The sequence below is a fragment of the Trichomonas vaginalis genome, chromosome V (genome assembly GCF_026262505.1).
Source record: "Trichomonas vaginalis G3 chromosome V, whole genome shotgun sequence".
NCBI lineage: Eukaryota > Parabasalia > Trichomonadida > Trichomonadidae > Trichomonas > Trichomonas vaginalis.
The window spans coordinates 30,509,240-30,529,508 of NC_067207.1; the positions used below are offsets into that span (position 1 = coordinate 30,509,240).

At 35.9% G+C, this 20,269-nt stretch overlaps 9 protein-coding genes and 5 pseudogenes across 14 annotated transcripts, besides 5 other annotated features; 8 read left to right on the forward strand and 6 right to left on the reverse strand.

The window, feature by feature from the left end:
* Positions 1 to 16,909: part of a mobile genetic element that runs on past the window's edge.
* On the forward strand, positions 254 to 655 carry TVAGG3_0431210 (uncharacterized protein; the record flags this gene model as incomplete). Its single annotated transcript, XM_051233778.1, has 1 exon — positions 254 to 655. One exon carries the CDS (start codon positions 254 to 256, stop codon positions 653 to 655), a length of 402 nt encoding a protein of 133 aa, XP_051103508.1.
* Positions 675 to 827, forward strand: TVAGG3_0431220 (uncharacterized protein; the record flags this gene model as incomplete). Its single annotated transcript, XM_001304824.1, has 1 exon — positions 675 to 827. The coding sequence occupies one exon, from the start codon at positions 675 to 677 to the stop codon at positions 825 to 827; it is 153 nt and encodes a 50-aa protein (XP_001304825.1).
* Positions 847 to 1,431, forward strand: TVAGG3_0431230 (phage tail repeat-like family; the record flags this gene model as incomplete). The annotated part of the gene is made up of 1 exon (XM_051233779.1): positions 847 to 1,431. The coding sequence occupies one exon, from the start codon at positions 847 to 849 to the stop codon at positions 1,429 to 1,431; it is 585 nt and encodes a 194-aa protein (XP_051103509.1).
* On the forward strand, positions 1,478 to 3,616 carry TVAGG3_0431240 (DNA/RNA polymerases family; the record flags this gene model as incomplete). The annotated part of the gene is made up of 1 exon (XM_051233780.1): positions 1,478 to 3,616. One exon carries the CDS (start codon positions 1,478 to 1,480, stop codon positions 3,614 to 3,616), a length of 2,139 nt encoding a protein of 712 aa, XP_051103510.1.
* On the forward strand, positions 5,611 to 6,121 carry TVAGG3_0431250 (uncharacterized protein; the record flags this gene model as incomplete). Its single annotated transcript, XM_051233781.1, has 1 exon — positions 5,611 to 6,121. A coding segment is annotated over one exon (511 nt), but the record flags the coding sequence as incomplete, so codon positions are not given.
* Positions 6,968 to 7,571, forward strand: TVAGG3_0431270 (annotated as a pseudogene). The gene has a single exon. A coding segment is annotated over exon 1 (604 nt).
* Positions 7,783 to 8,436, forward strand: TVAGG3_0431280 (annotated as a pseudogene). The gene has a single exon. A coding segment is annotated over exon 1 (654 nt).
* TVAGG3_0431290 (protein of unknown function, DUF4106 family) lies at positions 9,033 to 9,482 on the reverse strand (the record flags this gene model as incomplete). Its single annotated transcript, XM_001304058.1, has 1 exon — positions 9,033 to 9,482. One exon carries the CDS (start codon positions 9,480 to 9,482, stop codon positions 9,033 to 9,035), a length of 450 nt encoding a protein of 149 aa, XP_001304059.1.
* On the forward strand, positions 9,945 to 10,391 carry TVAGG3_0431300 (uncharacterized protein; the record flags this gene model as incomplete). Its single annotated transcript, XM_051233782.1, has 1 exon — positions 9,945 to 10,391. The coding sequence occupies one exon, from the start codon at positions 9,945 to 9,947 to the stop codon at positions 10,389 to 10,391; it is 447 nt and encodes a 148-aa protein (XP_051103512.1).
* On the reverse strand, positions 11,520 to 12,472 carry TVAGG3_0431310 (annotated as a pseudogene). The gene has a single exon. A coding segment is annotated over exon 1 (953 nt).
* TVAGG3_0431320 (protein of unknown function, DUF4106 family) lies at positions 13,523 to 13,845 on the reverse strand (the record flags this gene model as incomplete). The annotated part of the gene is made up of 1 exon (XM_051233783.1): positions 13,523 to 13,845. A coding segment is annotated over one exon (323 nt), but the record flags the coding sequence as incomplete, so codon positions are not given.
* On the reverse strand, positions 14,941 to 15,789 carry TVAGG3_0431330 (protein of unknown function, DUF4106 family; the record flags this gene model as incomplete). The annotated part of the gene is made up of 1 exon (XM_051233784.1): positions 14,941 to 15,789. A coding segment is annotated over one exon (849 nt), but the record flags the coding sequence as incomplete, so codon positions are not given.
* TVAGG3_0431340 lies at positions 16,045 to 16,852 on the reverse strand (annotated as a pseudogene). The gene has a single exon. A coding segment is annotated over exon 1 (808 nt).
* A 129-nt stretch (positions 16,910 to 17,038) lies between the features above and the next one.
* On the reverse strand, positions 17,039 to 18,633 carry TVAGG3_0431350 (annotated as a pseudogene). Its single transcript has one exon. A coding segment is annotated over exon 1 (1,595 nt).
* Positions 18,634 to 19,458: 825 nt separating this feature from the next.
* Positions 19,459 to 19,567: a mobile genetic element.
* A 144-nt stretch (positions 19,568 to 19,711) lies between these two features.
* Positions 19,712 to 19,816: a mobile genetic element.
* Positions 19,817 to 19,961: 145 nt separating this feature from the next.
* Positions 19,962 to 20,066: a mobile genetic element.
* Positions 20,067 to 20,211: 145 nt separating this feature from the next.
* Positions 20,212 to 20,269: part of a mobile genetic element that runs on past the window's edge.

The following is a 20,269-nucleotide window of genomic DNA, read 5'->3' on the forward strand; positions in this document are numbered from 1 at the left end:
ATTGTCAAAGCAGTTTTCACATCTAAAATATTTTTGGACCATAATGGTATGGCTTCACAGTATCTTGTGTTCTGACCGACAAATATTAGCCAGTATGGTGGTCCATCTTCTCTATACCTCGGAATGTTTTCCAAGATATCCATAAACCAAGCATTTGGTGTTGAACTAAAGATTTTTACCATGAGTGCTTTCTTTGTCGCTTTAGAAACATAGGGGTCCTTGTTTGGATTCGTCATTTTTTAACCCATAAGAAATGGGTTTATTTGGCGCATTAGCAGGAGTCGCATCTAGATTTTTACCCGCAGTGGGAACAATAGCCAGAGGTGTATTTGGAGTTGGAAGGAAGATTTTGAGTACATTAGGTATACTGAAAGAGAAAGCACAACCTATTATACAAACTGTACAGAAAGGTTGGGATGTAGCACGAGATGCAGCAAATCTTATTCCAAATCCTGAAACAAGAGGAAAAGTTCAAGGATGGATGGACAATGTAGGAAGACAAGCAGGAAACTACTATAACAAAGCAAATGACTACTATAACCAAGCAGGACACTATATGGACCAAGGTGAAAGATTCTTTAACAGAGGATATAACCATGCACAACAGTGGGTAAACAACAACCAACCTCAACCGCCTCAAACGTGGGGAATGTAAAGTTTTTTATTGAGATGAAATGAACAATACAGCATTGAGACAAATGGGTTCAAGATGGATTTGTCGACTTCCAGCAGTTACACAACGTGTTTGTCAAGTTCTTCCTATACCTCAGGAAGTTTTAGACCGACTTAAAAAACAACAACAACCAGTTGAAAACAAACCAAACTAAAATTTTTTACTGAGATGAAATGACCGAAGAAGTTGAAACCGTGGATCTCACCCCACAAACAAAAAGTTCAGAACCATTGTCAAAACCTGTCAAAGAACTTACAGATGAAGAGAAAAATTCAATAATAGAAAGTGCCAGGTCTGGAAATACAAACCCTAACTACAAAGTCACTTTTCATAAAAATGGAACGGCTAGTATCTCAAAAAAGAAACAGACTCTCACAAATAAAATATTGAAGTCTGAAGGAGCTTTCGAGACAACAGATGGAAAAGTTTACTTCACTGACCAACAGTTCATTATAGAACATCTCATTGACTTAGAGTCGAAATATTCTAAACTTTACAACAAACACAAAAAGTTGAAAGGAAAACAAAAACAAATGGCATATGATATTTATGAAGATGTTGACGACACAACTAAACCTGCAGGTGAGGTGAGGTCAGAGGAACCGAAAAGTGACGAAAAACCAATAGAAGAAGAGAAACCAAAAACTGAAGATAAACCAAAACCAAAGTTTAGTTTGGAAACTAAACCAAGTCAACCTTCATTAGCTGGTATGGGTTGGCGTCAAAGACTTATGGCAGCAGGTGGTTATGTTAAGTAAAGAAAAAAAATATTTTTTTATTTTTATAAAAATGCCCCTATATAGAATGGATAGAAAATCTGCTAGAATAAAAGCAGAGTTGCAAAGATATGGTTGGAGAGTTTCGAAGAATTTTAAATATAGGAAGGGAAGACCCATAAAAGTCTATGACAAACTGGCTGGTCTTCGCTACGAAATGGATTTGGAAACAGCACGTGCCAATTATCCAAACAGACTAGAGAGGTTAGAAGAAGAACGTCTTATGGACATGCCTTTCGATGTTAGTGAACCTCAAGTTGAAGGACACGACGGCTTTGCCAGATTCTACTGGAAACATGACGAACAATTGCATCCTTTGAGAAGGAAAAAAGGAAAAGGTGAAGACGCACATGCTCCCATGGAAAGAACAAGATATGCATATGAAAAGTATCGTGAAGTTAGAAGTAAAATTACATCTGGTCGAACCTTTACAGTAAACTTTGACGAAGGAAAGAACAAAGAAGGCTTCATGGGTGTACTTGCTGCAATTCAAGACGGAAATAAGAAAGGACACAATCTCAGATTGACCATAACAGATTTGGATGGTCACATTTACTATGCACATGGCAATGTCACAACAGCCGCACAACTTCTTGACGCTTTCAAGACTACAAAGAGAGAACAAATGGTTGACTCCGACTCAGACATTTTGAATGCAATTGAAGGAATTGCAAGTGTCAAGTTCGAATGGTACCAACCTAACCCTCAAGCAGTCAGACAACATGCTGGATACTTCCCGTTCATAAACAAGTCTGACATTGACTTGACAAGGTATGGAATTTACAATTCAATTGAAACAATTGTCAATGAACCTTGCATTCTTACATGTCTCAGGAACTCTGGTCTTGTTACAGATGAGAAAATGAAGTATCTTGAGTCATGTGTGAAGACAAGGTACATGCTCAGAGGTCAATTGGCAAAAGTTGCACCGTTGGCAAATGTCAATATCCGAGTCAACATTCCGACTGAGAAAGGTTTTTCACATGACGACTATGTTGTTGACAAAGACTTACCATGGTTGAAGATTGCAATTGTCCACAACCACTTCATGTTGAACGAAAGTCTTACAAACCCATTGTTCGGAAAAGGTAAGTGCAACATTGTCAGAGCTGTTAACATTCTTTTCGAGAAAGGTTTGTTGGAACCAATTCCAGATGACAAGCTGACAGAAACTTTTGTACCAAAAGACGAAACAAACTTTTCATTGTTGGTAAGACCAAAAGTTGTTCCAGACAAAGTTCTAGCACAAAAGAAGTACACAGTTCCAAAAGGAGTTGGATTGTTCGGATACCAACCTGAACCAGAAGAACTTCCAATGAGGTTGCAAGAACTTCAAGATGCTATAAACAAACTTCCATTGAGGCATCCAGTTGATGTCAAATTGTATTGGAGAGCATCAGAGTTAGGTCAGAAGGTTTTATATGAAACAGGTTGCTTTGACGATGTTTATGAGATAACAGGAGAAGTTTCTCAGAAGATAAGAGACTCGCTTGAATTTCCACAAACTGGACCGATTGGATGCGACAAGTTCGACTCATATGAAAAAATATACTATGTCGACCTTAACGCTGCGTACATGAGGTTTGTCCAATATATTCCGACTGGAATTCCAAACGAAGATGGTGAGTTCCCGGGAAGGAACTATACAGTTGGAAAGGTCATACAACAACTGTATGATATTAGGAAAGCTTCAAACCCCAAACTTGCAATTACACTCAAATTGCTTATGAATTCGACATGGGGATATTCCATTAAGAAACCTCAAAAGATGAAGAGTAAACACTATGAGAAGGTCGACAACTTTGTTGAAAGGTTTTCTCCTTTTGTTTTGAAGTACGAGTTCACCGAAGGTCAAAGTGGCTTAGTAACCACATTAAAACCTATTGTCGAACATTGGTCTTACCCTCAGTTCGCAAAGGCAGTCCTTGACAACTACAACAAATTCTTCTCCGAAGTCAAATCCAAAGTAGTGGTATACTATGAGAACATCGACGCGCTCATGACGAACGAAGAAGGCTATAACAAACTCATTGAAATGGGTATGGTCGGTGAAAAGATGGGCTGTTTTAAGCTAGACAAGGTATTTTCCGAAGTTCATGTTCTCTCCAAACGTAAGTACTGGGGTATACTTGAAGACGGCACAGAAATAAAACATTGCATGAAATAAAACATTGCATGAAATAAAACATTGCATGAAATAAAACATTGCATGAAATAAAACATTTTTTAAAAAAATATTTTTTTATTTTATTTGAAATGTACGCTGAGTTTGTTGGAGAAGACCGTTGGGAAACTTGTTTGTTAGATGAGAAATATGAAATTCACTGTTGTGAGTCATTTGAAGTCAGAAACAAAAAGACAAAAAGAGTTTTAAGCGAATGGGAGCGAAATGACGGATATGTTATTGTGAATATGGGTAGAAAACGCTATCTTAAACATATTGTCATTGCAACTCATTTTATACCGAACCCTAACAATTTACCTTTTGTAGACCATATAAACCGTATAAGAAACGACAATAGACTTGAAAACTTGCGTTGGGTCACTCGTTCTGAAAACAATAAGAACAAAGGCAAATTTGGAGATATTGTATTCGAATTTGTCGACGAACTAGAAGATGAAACAATTGAAATTACAGACTATGGCAAGCATATGTTTGAGTTTTACTACTATAGCGAAGAACAAGACTCTTTCTACTTTTATACCGGCGTAAACTATAGGAAATTACAAGTATATTTTACTAAGGCGGGCTATGCTTATGTAAACACTAGAGATACAGATGGAAAATGCGTTCGAATACTTCTTAACAAATTCAAGAAGCTATATGGCATACCATTTTAAAACGTTTTTTAAACCATATATTTTTACATATATTAAATGCTTCAGGTTGAAAAACAAAGAACAAAAGTAGCAGATACAAAACCGTTAGACTATATCTTCACAAATGCCGGTAGGACTATATCAGATGAAGAAATTTCATCCGGAGCTTACAGGTTTGACTATCCAATTCGTTGGCTTCAAAGTCCTTCAGATGCAAAGGCAATAGGATTTAGAAGAGTTTTGTTTTCAAATAGAACTAACGCCTTCATGTTCGCAGTATATTTTCATGGTCAATATAAAGGTTCTGATGGTCTAATAGAAAAATTTGATGAAATAAAAATCTTTACAATTCGTTCAGACGAAAGTCTTGAGAAAACTCTAAATGACTTTCAAACTCAAATAAACAAATACTACTGGGAATTTCAAGAAAAATACCACTCTTTACTAAATGGAACGTACTATCTGAAACTAGAATATAACAAGATGAACTCAACCGTTTCATTTCAAAAGATTGAAATTAACCCTCCAAGAGATACAGAGTTTTTATATTGGGGAGTAGACAAACGTTCTTGGGCACAATTTCTTCGGTTACTAAACCAGAACGAACCATTACCACCAGATGGTCCATTTAATTTTATACTTCCACCAGCAGATTTGACAGTTTATAGAAACGTGTTTGACCCTCAAAATGTCATGTTTCATGCAAGTTTCAGTTCAAGCAACAACAGTTTTCTTTGTATTGGTAAGGACTTTTATGACTTTGCTTCTAAATTCTACGAACCACCTAGTAACAGTTTCTCTGACTTTCAAGTTTGGTTCACAACAAACGGTGTGCAGCATATTATTCCATTGTACTATGACTTTTATCTCGAATTGTCTTTCATATACAACTACGGAAAAGTGCTGAAAAAGTATTGAAAAATATATTTTAGGGTAGATGTTTTTTTAGGTGGAACCAGGTCACCAGGTCACCAGGTCACCAGGTCAAATGAACTTCTCTGAAAAAGTGTGACAACTTGACATTTTGACAACAACACAGGAAATAAACTTCTTCGTAAATGTTTTGTCATGACTTCATCGTCAATGTTTTGTTGAGACTTCATCGTCAATGTTTTGTCATGACTTCTTCATCGTATTCTTTCACCCGTTGAATTTTGTATAAAAAAGCAACCGCCGGAATTCCGGCGGTTGGTATATTCTTCACAAAATGCTTGTTTTGAGGTCGAGCCACAAACGGATGTCCGACGGTTAAGCCACAAACGGATGTCCGACGGTTAAGCCACAAACGGATGTCCGACGTACCACTCAAAAATATTTTTTATTTTTATTGTAAGAACAGAAATGACAGTCGAAGCAAAAACGTTCACGAACAAATCTAATGGCGAAACATTCACAAAAGGCACTTACAACGGTATTGAAGTCTTACGTAGAGACAAGGATGGTTATATAAATGTAACAAATATGTGTCAGCAGTTTAGGAAAGACTTTAGAAAGTTGTTGGAAAATAAGTCCTGGGAAGAGTATTATACGGCATTTTGTGAAGAATATACCAACCGCCGGAATTCCGGCGGTTGCTTTTTATACAAAGTTCATGCAGGAATTCCTGATGAAATCAAACAGGTTAGAGGAACGTATGTAGACCCAAGACTCGTAAACTATATAGCAATGTGGGCTTCTCCAAAATATTGTATAGCAGTTGGAAAAATTCTGGACTCCATAGACAAGAAAGTTCATGAGAAATTAGATGAAGAAGAACTTGAAGATACAGTAGAGAATGCAAAACCTTTGTTCGAACAAGAAGTTAGAAAAATGCATGAAAAACAAATAGAACATGAACGTGAGATATGTTCTGGTTATAGAGACTCTCCATACGAACTAGACCAATGGGAACAAGAAGATTTAAAGAGAGAATTTAGAGAATATGAACTCGCTAAAATTTCATTAGAAGCTGCAGAAGAGAGGTTAAAAGTTTGGGGTCGTTTTGTACAAAAATATTGTGAGTAAATGAACCATTTTTTTTATTGAATTCGGCAAAAATATATTTTAGGTGAAGTGGTGAGATCTCACCCGTTTTCTCACCTGTTTTTTCACCCGTTGAATTTTGTATAAAAAAAGCAACCGCCGGAATTCCGCGGGTTGGTATATTCTTCACAAAATGCTTGTTTTGAGGTCGAGCCATTTTTGGCTCCACCTGTTTTTTCAACCAAAACTCATTTTTGTCTGATTTACGCTCATTGACGATGAAGTCTCAACAAAACATATACGAAGAAGTCTATTTCCTGTGTTGTTGTCAAAATGTCGTGTTGTCACCATTTTTCAGAGAAGTTAAAATGACCGAGGCACATGGGCACATGGTCTCACCTAAAATATATTTTTGCTGGAAAAATGACCAAATTTCATGATATAACTGTATTTTTTTGACGAAGTGAACTTTAACACTTCGTAAAAAAATCCCTGAAATCGTGAAAAAAACTCATGAAAATCGTGAAATTTCTCTAGACCGACTTTTTTCGGTCTTGCATAAAACACATGAAAATCGTGAAAAATTGCGAGTAGGTGAAAAACCCTGGTCGCCAAAACTCTATGAAAATCGTAAAAAAACTCTATGAAATCATATCTTTTATACAAGATAGAAAAAATAAAATTAACGCTAGTTTTTTTAAAATATTTTTTTTTATTTTGTATGTAAGAACAGGAAATGACAAACACTGAGTTTGAAACAGTTAAAAAGATAGACAATGAGACCAAAGTGGTTAGAATAGGTGATTTAAACGTAAGATACTCAAAGAAATACAAAAAATATTCTTTGTCAGACATTTTATCTCCATCTGGAAAGAAAGCACACGACTGGGTTAGAAATGCTTCAGCTCAGAAAATTTTGACAAGAAATCCTGAGCTTATGATATCAGTAGCATTTCATGGAACAAGAGCATATCTTATAGACAAAAGTCTTATACCACTAGTTTTGTTCTGGATTGACCCAGTTGTTGGATATAATTTCATAACATATGGTTCATTCGATACTGAACGTTGCAGTGAAGGCTTACTTTACATCGTTCAGAAACCGAAGGACTTCAATACAAAGAGATATAAGATAGGAAGAACATTTAATATAACTAAAAGATATGACAGTACAGTCAATAGAGTCAATGTTTGTAAAAATGAGAGCTGCTGAAACAGAACTACTTGAAAAGTTTGAGAAAATGTATGGTGCTCCCACGAAAGGTAAAGAAACGTTTGAAGTAGATGAGATAGCTAAAGCTATAAAATTATTTGACGAAGTTGCTGAAAAATACATGTAAAGCGTTTATTTTTGGTCTTTTATACAAGATAGAAAATAACGCTAGTTTTTTATAAAATATTTTTTTTATTTTGTATGTAAAGACAGATATGACAACAACAGAGAACACAACAACTGCTATCGTTCATGAAGATATAAATGAAGAATACGAGTGAGTTCAGTATAACAAACAGTTACGTCTCATTCGTTCGGTCAAAGATGACATGTACCAAATGCAAAGTATTTTGACAGCATGTTTTGCACCAGACACTAAACACGCAGACGACTGGTTTGAATTAAATAGCACTCATGAACTCCTCAGTGAGTTTGAACATGTAGAACTTAAAAAGATGTACCAAGACAGACAAAACTTACCATCACATCTAAAAGGTATATATGTTCATAAGTTCCTAGTTAGTTCAATAGCAATGTGGGCTTCACCTCGTTATGCAATCTACATACTTATGCTACTTGACGAACTTTGTACAAAGCAGAGAGAAGATATGATGAAAGAAGACAAAAACATACAGAAAAGAATACCACGTTCGGTACCAAAAGGAAAGGAAAAGAACTATAAGTATATGATTTACACTGAAGAGATGGAAAATGAAGAAGACAGAGATATGGTTATGTTGCATTTAGTCAGAAGAAACAACAAAAGCTTTACGACCTTGCTAAGATTTACAAATCTAACAGAAATTGGTTCTATCGCGAAAACTTACCGATTTCAATGACACCGAATGAAGATGTGAAACAAATAGTTCAAGATACGTTACCTCAAACACACTGATATGAAAGGTTGTACAATACTTACCTTCAAAGAAGACTTACCGCTACTGAAAGAAAAAATAACAGAGTATTTTGACAACTTCAAACAAGCAGAGTAGATGAACCATTTATTTTTCAAGCTTGACACCAAAGATGGCTCAGGTAGCTCTATAAGGTAAATTGTCTTGTCCGAGTCCTTCTGGCATTCCGAGTCCTTCCTTCCGACATTCCGAGTCCTTCCTTCCAACAGGAAAAGTCCTTCCTTCCGACAGGAAAAGTTTTTCTTTCCAACAGGAAAAGTCCTTCCTTCCAACAGGAAAAATTTTTCTTTCCAACAGGAAAAGTTTTTCTTTCCGACAGGAAAAATTTTTCTTTCCAACAGGAAAAAATTTTCTTGTTGTCCGTCCGTAAACCATTCAAATTTTCGAAAATTGAGAACTTTTTGGCCGACCTTCAGGAAAAATTTTTCTTTCCAACAGGAAAAATTTTTCTTTCCGACAGGAAAAGTTTTTCTTTCCGACAGGAAAAGTTTTTCTTTCCAACAGGAAAAGTTCTTCCTTCCAACAGGAAAAATTTTTCTTTCCAACAGGAAAAGTTCTTCCTTCCGACAGGACACAAACGGATGACTGACGTACCACCAACCGAGTCCATTCCAAAGCCAGAAGAACCGAAAGCTGCAGAACCACAACAGACTAAGACTAAACACTTACATTTTTTACGCTTGACTTTTTACAATTTGAACTTTGTTTGCGTAGATATGAATTCTGAAAGAAGTATGAGGGTCTTGTATGACTTTGTACCTCTCCCATAGTTCATGTCTGTCAAACTTACCTGCCATGGACTCTTTCATAAGTTCCATGAAATCGTCTTCGGACAATCCGGGGAAAAGTACAATGTCAGTAAGTATTCTCTTTACATCCTTACTTAAACTCTTGGCTGTCTGTACACATATTACGACTGAGATGTTAAAGTGTCTGAGCTTCTTAAGAATTCGACACATGTCTTGTTCTCTGTTCTTTAACAAAGGATGAGAAGCAAAGTCATCTAAGATAAGAAGACATCTATGAGGGTACGTTTTCCAATCGTAAGATTGCAATTTCTTCGAAATGTATTCTATCTCTTTCTGTTTGTTTCTGAAGTGTTTCTTCTCTAATATTCTCTGCATTTCCTCATTTGGGTCTTTAAACTTCGAATTTATATACTCATTTATAGCATTGTACTTCAAAACTCTTCTTTGGTACTTCTTTATCCAATCTAACAACTCAGTATCTTTTATACATACTAGTTTTGACTTTTTTATAATATCTTTGAACGAATTGACGGTTTGGTCAAATTGATCCGAAGTACTACAAATGACAACTAACTCATAGAATGGGTTCTTCTCATCTAGTTCTTGTTGTTGTGCAGCCATTTTAAGATAAGTGAAAGTCTTACCCGACCCAGGTGGTGCAATTAGACCTGTTATACCATTCTGAGCAAATAAGAACTTGTCATGTATGGGTTTTATCTGAGCATTTTCCAACTTCCTCTTGTTCTTGTTTAAAACATTCTCAAATTTTTTGTCAATGTCAGCAAACTTTTTTTCTAACATATTTTTAGAAAAATTAAAATTTTTATCTTTTAGAAAATGTCTAGCGATTTCGCTATCTATATTCGAGACAAGCTTTTCGACAGCAAAACATCTGTCGACCATAAAATCTTACATAGTGTAAACAAGAAAGGTGAATTTGTTCTAAAGTTCTGTTTCTGGGAATATGACAAGAACCATAAAACATTAAGCAGAGCAGTCTTAAAATTTGTCAATGACAGACTTGTTGACAGAGATGACGCCTCTTGGAGAGATGAAGTCCAACAAAACTTCTTAGAATGCAAAGAAGACACATGCGCTGTTCTTGAAGATGAAATAGAAAACAGAATAGAAGAGCTATTAAAGGACAAAGAACTTTTACAAAAATATGGTTCGGAGAAATTTGACATAACTCCACCAGAAAAGAAGAAGAGAGAAAAGAAAGAAAAGAAAGTAGAAGAAGAGAAGAAAGAACCAGAGCCAGAGAAAAAGAAATTTGACATGTAAAAATAAAATTTTATTTTTAGAACATTTCTGGGTCAATGTCAATGTTCTCTTCCTCTTTAGGAGCAAACACCGGCTTAGACTCTAAAATCTTTTTACCCAATTTACCTTGAACTTCAACTATCTTAGACTCATAATATTCATAGTCGTCTGCTTTCTTTGGTTCATAAGGTATAACAAGTTTGTATGCTTTGCCTTCTTTAAGGTTTGAGAACCTTCTGTCAAAACTTTCTTTGACTGTTAACAAACCTTCTATGTCTAAGTCTTCAAATTTCGCACCATTTTTAGTCACAATAGCAAACTTAACCGGTTCGATGTTCCAAACTTTGTCAAATGTAGACTTTTCAAAATGGTAGAAGTAAACATTCAAATATGTGAATGGGTCTAGTTCTTCTTTAAGTCCTGACATGTACTTGTTTACTGAGATGAATTTCGTCATCTTTTCTATCGGATAAAAAAATATTTTTTTTAAAATTTACTCAGAAAAATTTTTCTTTGTATATTTGCCATTCCGAACTTCGAAAAGATGTTTTATACCAGCATAGAATTTTTCTCTAGAGCTTGGTCTTATATCGTTTTCATGACAATATTTTCTATATTCTTCATATAAAGCCTTTTTTTCATACATTTCATAAGGACAATCTAACCAGAATAGCGCATATCCATTTTCGTTATCTAGGTCTCTATATGTTTCTTCTGTTTGTAGAATTTCGCTTTCTCTATTTAGTTCTATGTCTATATATTGTGGCTTAAAAAGATGTGGGCAAGAAGGGTCTGGCGCTATGTAAAAAGTTAATTTTTCTGTCATCTTTTTCTATCGGATAAAAAAATATTTTTTTTTAAAATTTACTCAGAAAAATTTTTCTTTGTATATACACCATTCTGTACGTCTAAAAGACTTTTGACATTTGCCAAGAATGTTCGTTTAGACGCTGTCATATAACCATACTCTTGACAATACTGTTTATACGAATCGTACAATGACCTTTCATCTAAACACTCAAAGTCAGTTTCATCTATGAACAGTTCATATACACTCTTGTTTGCTTCTAACAATGTTTGTCTCTCTTCGGTATGTGGAATTTGTCTTGGATGAACTTAGAAATATCTAATGTCATGAAATATGAGAACAAGTGGTTGTAAAAGTCAGATGTCAAAGTTTCTGCTAAGTCGTCAAAATATTCTGTATCTTGCATATGAGAATCTGACGTTCTGACAACTACATATCTTCTGTCAGAACTTTCTAACTTCATCGGAACGGCATTGTTTGAAACCATGACGAAGTTTGCAACATTTTCACAAACTCTTTGGTCTTTATATTTTCTTTCAACAACTCCAACTTTGTCTGTTATAAGACTCTTCAAAGCATCTGAGTTCAAAACTTTTGTTGTATCTATACTTTGAAGTTCGTTACATACTATAAGTTTCATATTCTCTATTGAAGAGTTAAATTTACCGCAGATGTTTTCTAAGTTTGTCATATTCGGATTCGAATAGCCCTCTAACAGTTTGCATAAAATATCTGTAAAGAAAGTGTTCTTACCAGTTCCTTGTTTTCCAATTATGATGAGAGCAGTTTCATTTTTAGCACTTGGATGTTGTAAGATGTTTGCAAACCAACATAAGATATACTCATAAACCTTTTCGTTTCCATTGCATATAATTTCTTTGACATGGTCTAACCAAGCTTCTATACTATTTTCTTTCCATTCTACTTGTTCGTATTTATATCCAGTGAAGATAGAATAGAAGTTTGGAGAAGGTGTATAAAACTTTATACCACGAACTGAAAAATCTTCAAGTTTTGACAATAAGATATCCCAAGCATCTAACATCTTCATTCCAACTTGTACGACTTTTATTTTCTTAAGTTTCTGTTTACATTCTTGTTCTGAAACTATTGTCGCTTTAGGTTTGTTAAAGACAACATCCCATTCTTTCATAACATAACATTCTGGGGCAGAGTCGACATAAATGACTAAACGTTTTCAAATTCTCGACTGCTTTGTTATAGTCTCCTCGAAATGGACACATATTTCTGAATGTTTGGAAGTCATAAAATCTGAAACATCTATTCTGTACATTTTTATAAAAATAAAAAAATATTTTTTTATTCTTGACTTTGTTGTTGCATTTGTTCCATTTGTTGCATTTGTTGTTCTTGAGCTATTTGTTGTTGAAGTTGTTCTTGTAGTACAATACTTTCACCAGTTGCATCTTCCAATTCGAAACTTTCTGCCGTCATTGACAAATACATAGGACATAAAAGTTTTACAGGAACAAAGTTTGCGTCAACTAAGGTTAAGTTTATGTTTGCTAAAGTGTTTGAGTTCACTAAAGCTGGAAAACTCTGCATTCGAATGAACAATAGGCAAACCAGCAGAGAAAGTGTTGTTTATACGCATGAGTATTTTTTGGTCATAGTAGTTTCTGTCGACATTCGAATAACACTTTGAACCTAAGTTTGAAACAATATATAAAATAGGTGTGCTTAAAGTCAATGGAACAGACAAACCTTGTATGACACCTTTTCCTGTTATAGGAAACTGTTGGTAGTAAAAACCAGATATAAGTTTTGTATTATAGCTCATATCGTTTATAGTAAACTCGGTCGGACATCCAAACATAATGAAACCTGCTCTAGTTGCAGCACATGTTACATCCGTCCTTAAAGTATTAAATAAGTCAACAAAACCTGTTGGTGGTATATCTGAGTAAGTATCTTCAAAGAAGTATTTTTTACCATTCACAACAACAAAGTCTTCTGGTGTCAAAAGAGCAAAACAGGCTTTAGTCGTCATTGTGTTTAAGGTTAGTTTACAATATCGTCCTTGAGGACTTTGTAAGTTTGTTGTTATAGAATTATATGACTCAGGTTTTTAGTCGTAAGTATAAACCACTATGTCTTCTGCCATTTACTTAGCAACTAAATTTTAATGAAATGTTGTGGTCGTCAAATATTTTTTATAACGTCTGGGAAACTATATTTTAAGTTCAACGTCTCACCTCCTTTCATAACGTATATCTTGTCAATGACATTATATGAAACACCACAGCAAGCAATGTCGGGTTCTATTTCTTTGATGTTTATATCGTCTGCCTCTGTCAAAAGTTTCAATAGTTCTTTCAAAACTTCATGAGGTGCAATGACATATGAGTTCACTTTTACAGGGTTGTGTTCGACCAAGTTTAACATTATACCTAAAGCTTGACAAATCTTCTCCTGAGTTTTAAGTTTGTCTTTAAGTTGTTGGTAGTCATTTCGAATATCTGCAACAGAACTTAAGTCTCTGCTAACTTCAGGGTATGTTGGTTGTTCTTTTACAGGAACTATTGTTATACCATTTTCGTCTTCGTATGGTTTCCCCATTTCAACATCTCTTTCTTTGACATTGACAATAACACTTTGACTGTTTGTTTGAGTTGGTGAATTTAACTTCACATCTGCCACCGCCATTAAACCTTTTGAAACACTTACGCTTCTATTTTTCGGAAATGACATTTTACTTAGAATAAAAAGATGGACGTATTTGAGTATCTCTTCGAATTGAAGCAGAACAAAGTTTACACACACAAACAATACAAGTTCATTGACAGAATAGTTCTTTACACAAACAATGGAAAATGTTATAGAATAGCAATATTTGCTGAACCAAAATATTTTCATAAAGCAAAGAAAGTTGGTATAACTGAAATGGTGAAAGTTCTTGACGTTGACAAAAATATAACAACAAAACTTACAGATATTTCTAAAGGTAAGTTTTATCTTACAATTTTATGTCAAAACTGGCGTACTGTCAATATTTGACGGAGAGAAGTCAGTTCAAGAACAACTTACTGACCTGCTGCCAAAAATCTGCTCGATGGAAGCTGTCGTTATGCCAATCTGAGGAGCTCCAGCAGGTTTCATCGAACGAATCTTCAAAAGAGCATCTTCCGTGAAAAGTGCTATTGGTTTTGTAAACTTCTTTGCTTTCAATTCATCTGGACCGTCTCTGTCACCAGTATATTGTATTTGAACTGTACCAACAGTTGAAATACCACCCATAAAGTCTTCTGAGTCAGCAAATGGAATGCCAAGCCAAAAGTTTGAACGGTCTCTATTTGTATATTGAGTTTTTTTGACCTCCTGCATGAGTCCATACTTTCACATATGGCATAATAGAACTTTGCATTTCAGGGTTAATGGTTGTTGTGAAGTTGTTGTTAAAGTTCATAGCATCTAATGTCAAGTTGTATGACCTCATATCTTCAACTGTAGAATATTCTTCTCTTGGATAATATTTGCCATCTATGTTTATATGATATTTAATACCGGGGTTGTAGAAACAAGAATAGTCATTTATAGTTGTCTGAACAGTACAAACATAGTATCTGCATGTTTCATTGCAGTTGTTAAAGCAATATCTGTTCTTGCACCTGGGTCAGCACTTTGGTTTCCAACTTCACCTGCAAAGTCTTTGACAGATATTTGGTGTATAGGGAACATAAGTGGAACTGCAATATATTTGGCAGCTAAAGCATTTGAAATATCTGGGTCCAACATATAGACTGCAAGTCTGCTTTCTATTCTCTTGCATTCAAATTTTTCGCATGTGAACTTAACTGGGTCCCAAGCAGTTCCAGCAGCATTGAAATAATAGTTTACTTCAGTGTTGAAGTTTGAGAAACCAAAGTCTAAGTCAACCTTATCTTTGCAAAAGTCGGCGAATGACGTTTGATTTGCTCCCTTTACGTCTGTAAGAGTGAATGGGTCTTGTGTTGGTGCAATGACTAAGTTATTTTTGCTTGGAGTAAGTTCGATAGAAATTTTTCCTGCCCAGTTTGGCAAGTATCTTAAAAACCTGAAGATGAGGAAAGACGACAAAGGAACTCTAAGTTTCAGTTTTACTTTAGTGGCAGCATTTCCATCTGAACCAGAAAGGTTAACATAAACTCCTGGAACGTTAGGGTCAAGTCTTCTTATTTTCTCAATAGTTGCATACTGGTCTGTTTGTTCTCTAGCTTGTGGTTGTACTGAGTTTCTCAAAGCGAACCATTCATAGTTTGCCCATGTTACTGTTTGAACTAAGTCAGAGTTAGAATATATCTTATATCCCATGAAAACTTCTGGAGCATATTGGTATCCGACATAGAAAATTCCATTGCAACCTTTCTTGTCAGACAACTTGGCAGAAGGTTTTATTTCAATGTCTTGTTCCACGTATAAGAATGAGTTGTCAATAGAAATAATATGAAACCTGTCGCAAGCAATATCTACTGTTGTTGAAGAACCTTCACCAAACTCACCTACGTTTCCATAAGAAACAGCAGTTGTATATTCGTAAGTTCCAGGAACTATTTCTGACCTTCTAATGGCATTGTCGCATTCGTTATACCATTCGGAAACATTTCCATTCATGGCATCCAAAACTGTTGGCGTTATATTCTGAGCGGCGTACATTTCATATGTGTAAAAATATAGAATAGTTGGATTTATGTGTCATAATAGAACCCACGTGGACCAAGCTTTACTTTCTTCCTGACTGAGTTTTTAACTCTTCTTTTTCCTTCATTGCCACTACTTTCACTAGATGAAGTTAGTTCTTCACTACTTTCACTTTGTTCTACTCTTCTCTTCTTCTTTGCTGTCGCTTTTGGTAACTTGCCCTCTGCTTCAAGTTGTTGCATCTTTGCCTCATGTTCACCTAGTATGTTGTAAATTTCCCATGTCCTTTTTGCCTTTGGGCTCTGGTCGCCCATCTCAGGTAACCTATATCCTAGAAAGATTTTGTCATAGTTTGTATTTGAGTCTTCGCGTATTGTTTGCATGACTCTTTCCTGAGTTTCCGGTTCAAGCTCTTCAAACAGAGCTTGTCCATATGGAATAAGCTCGTTTCCAAATATATGTTTTTGTAGCCATTCTGGTTTTCTTTCCATGTTACCAACAATATCTTTTGTGAATGGAAAGCTTTTACCCAATGTTTCAGTCTTGCGTCATTTATTTCTGTAGTTGGTTTTATTTTGTCAAGGAACATGTTTTTCAATACTAACATTTCATTTGGTACTGTCCATTTGAGTTTTCTTAAATATTCATCCCTTCTCAGTTCATTGTCTGCAAAGTAAGTTTTTATGACATTTTGTAAACTTTCGTTTGCAAGGTCATGTACAATAGGTTCTCTTCCTTCTCCCTCCCTAACTTTCTTTCTAAACTCTTCACCAAATATACCATCTCTATGGTTCTGTGTAGTTCTTTGAGATAAATGTTTTAGAACGTCAGGTGTTATATTTCCATCAGCCATGTTCATTTCATACTGGTCCAAAATATCTGCATCTTTCATATCTTTCAATGGCATTAAAGCCGCGCTTAAAATACCAGCTATATCTGGTTCACCATTCACTTCCATTGCGTCTACAACTTCTTGGAATTGTGGTTGTAAGTTTATGAACCACCTATCCGGGTTAGCTTTATGACCCCATCTCATTGTAGTTCCATCGTCTGCAGAAACAAAAGTAGGTTTGTTTCCATCTTGGTTAGGTTCTGAATGAACTTTAAACAATGTTTCATTTCTATATGTTTTGTTGAAATTTAACCTTTTATTTTCACCGAGTTCATCCAAAGATTGAACGTTGTATGGTCGTAAGTAAAAAGGGTTGTTGTATTTGCGTACATTTTCTTTCAGTACTTCCATTCTATGCTGAATATTTTCATCTGGTGTTGGAGTCTTTTGTATGTCGCAAACATTTTTCGATATTCTTCTACTATGTCAGCCGAATTTTTTTTAGACTCTTGGAAAGATTCCATATTCACCTCATACTCTTGTTGAGGGTCAAGATTTTTCGGCTGTTCCAAATCTTCATCTAGTTCTGTGAAGTTAGTTTCCAAAGGAGGGACTTGTTCGTTTCCTTCAGGCTCTTCTAGCTGTTGTTGCTGAACTATTTCTTCCATGTCTGGTTGTATCTGAACTTCTTCCTGTTGAGTTTCTTGTACCTCATCTGCTGGCATTTCATATATTCCGAGACCGTTTTTAACAAGTTCCCTATCTAAGTCATCCGGACTCATAAACCTTTCTTCTTTCGTTCCGTCTCTATTTTTTACGCGTTTCATGAAGAGAGTTGAATTGTCATTTAGCTCTGACACCAAATATCTCGGAGTAAATTCATTCATGTCATTTGGATGATATGCTATTAAATCATATCCCTTAGCGAGCTTGTATTTTCCAGGTTTGAAATTATATCCCATTTGGTGCTGAGCCATAAAGCTAAATAGGTTCGGGTCAGTATTTCCTTCCTTGAACTTTCTAATAGCTTCTTTATATCTGTCACTAAAGTCAAGAGTATCTGGGTAACCATAGTCTTCTTTAAGCATTTTTAAGAATTCTTGGTTTCCTTGCTCTGTTTGTGGTTGCTGTGCTGGTTGTTGCTGTGCTGGTTGTGGAGGTGGTTGTTGTGCAGTGTTTTGAACTGTTGGTTGTTGTGCAGGGTTTTGAACTGTTGGTTGCTGTGCTGGTTGTGGAGGTGGTTGTTGTGCTGGTTTTGGTGCATGCCTGTGTCTGTGTCCATGTGACGATGTAAATGTTTTAGGTAGTCCTGGTGCAGGTGCTTCTCTTGGAGGGTTTGGTGGTATATAGGTTCCACTAGCTAGTATATAAGTTCCACCAGCTGGTATATAAGTTCCACCAGCTGGCACATATGTTCCATCTGCAGCATAGTGTCCTACCTGACTTTTCGTTTTTAAGAAAGCATTTACTAGGTCTGTTTTGGTCTGTTGTAACTCTTTTTCTTGACTTTCCACAACAGTTGCTCTAACGGCGTCATAGGCACTTTGAACTGCCTGTCTCGTTGCTGCATCTGTTATTTTCGTCATATTTTGTGCTACTTCTCTTAACTCGTTGTCGAAACCTTCAGACTTCAGTTTCTTTCCAGATGAGAAGTCGTTCACTAGTTTCACCTTACTATGAAGAGCTTCGAAGGCGTTCTTAAAGTCAGCATTCATTAAAGCTTCATTTGAACTGTCTTCATCCGCTTGTATTTTTGTCCTTATTGACCCTATAAGCTGGGCTGCTTTAGCGTTGGCTTGGGCATCTAACCAGTCATTGTTAGCTTTTATATATTCTGCGCTTTTCATTGCCTTTTGCATGGCTGCGTCGTTATTTTTACTTTCTTGTGCTAAGTTTTCATACTGTACGGTTTGGTTTTGCAACTGTAAAAGTTTTTCTGCCTTTACATTTGCTTCAACTTCTTTTTTATACTCATCGCTATCCATATATGTCTTCAGGGCTTTTTGTTTTATCTCTTCATCTTTCAGTACTTTATATTGAGTAGTATGGTTTTTCAAATTTACAACATCTTGTTCCATTTTTGCTACTTCTGCTGCTTTTTCTGACACTTTTTTTGCATATTGCTCTGTACTTAGTTCTTTCAGTTGTTCTTCTTTCTTCTTTTTCTCTACGTTTAACTCATTGAGTTTCTTTGTGTGTCTGTCGTATTCTAGTTTCTTTTCGTTTTCACTTATTTGCTTCTGTATGTCTATGTTTGACTTTTTGACATCTGATATTTGATTTTTGAGTGAACTCAAATTCATTTGACTTTGAGGGTTATAGGCTGTTCCGTCTGCAGCTCCACCATAGCCTGCCATTTTCGCTAAAAGTGCCGCTCTTAAACCTCCACTCTGTGCACCAATGACTCGGTTTAAGAGCATAGGGTTGCTTGACATTTGTTGCAACATGGTGGGGTCATTCAGCATTTGTTGTTGCAACTGTTGTTGTGGTGTTAGTTTTACTATTGGATGTTTCAATGCTCTCTTCCTCTTACGTATATTCTTACGTATCTTACGTGGCATTTTAAGTGAAGTTAAAAAGAGGCTTTTGACAGATGTTTATATGACACTTTCTCCGGTTTATAGGACCTCTCTCATATTCTATCTTCTTATATACGAAAAAAAGAGATCTGACATTGTGTCAGATCTCAGTAAAAGTGACATTTACATGTCAAAAAAATAGAATGAGTTTAAGTAATTAAAATTGAGGGTGAGAGTAGTATTGTATGAAATAATATCTCTCACCCTCCAATTCATCCTATGGCGCCGAAAAAATTTTGGTGAAATGCGACCACATTTCACCAAAATTTCTCGGCGCCATATAGAGAACTAGAGCCTGTGAGGTACTGATACTATCCATGTACCTCGCAGGCTCTAGTTCCAAGCCAAAATGGCTAAAAATTGCCCGCAATTGTTCACATTGCGGGCAATTTTTAGCCATTTTGGCTGGGAATTGGAGGGTGAGAGTAGTATTGTATGAAATAATATCTCTCACCTCCAATTCATCCTATGGCGCCGAAAAATTTTTGGTGAAATGCGACCACATTTCACCAAAATTTCTCGGCGCCATATAGAGAACTAGAGCCTGTGAGGTACTGATACTATCCATGTACCTCGCAGGCTCTAGTTCCAAGCCAAAATGGCTAAAAATTGCCCGCAATTGTTCACATTGCGGGCAATTTTTAGCCATTTTGGCTGGGAATTGGAGGGTGAGAGTAGTATTGTATGAAATAATATCTCTCACCCTCCAATTCATCCTATGGCGCCGAAAAATTTTTGGTGAAATGCGACCACATTTCACCAAAATTTCTCGGCGCCATATAGAGAACTAGAGCCTGTGAGGTACTGATACTATCCATGTACCTCGCAGGCTCTAGTTCCAAGCCAAAATGGCTAAAAATTGCCCGCAATTGTTCACATTGCGGGCAATTTTTAGCCATTTTGGCTGGGAATTGGAGGGTGAGAGTAGTATTGTATGAAATAATATCTCTCACCCTCCAATTCATCCTATGGCGCCGAAAAATTTTTGGTGAAATGCGACCACATTTCACCAAAATTTCTCGGCACCATATAGAGAACTAGA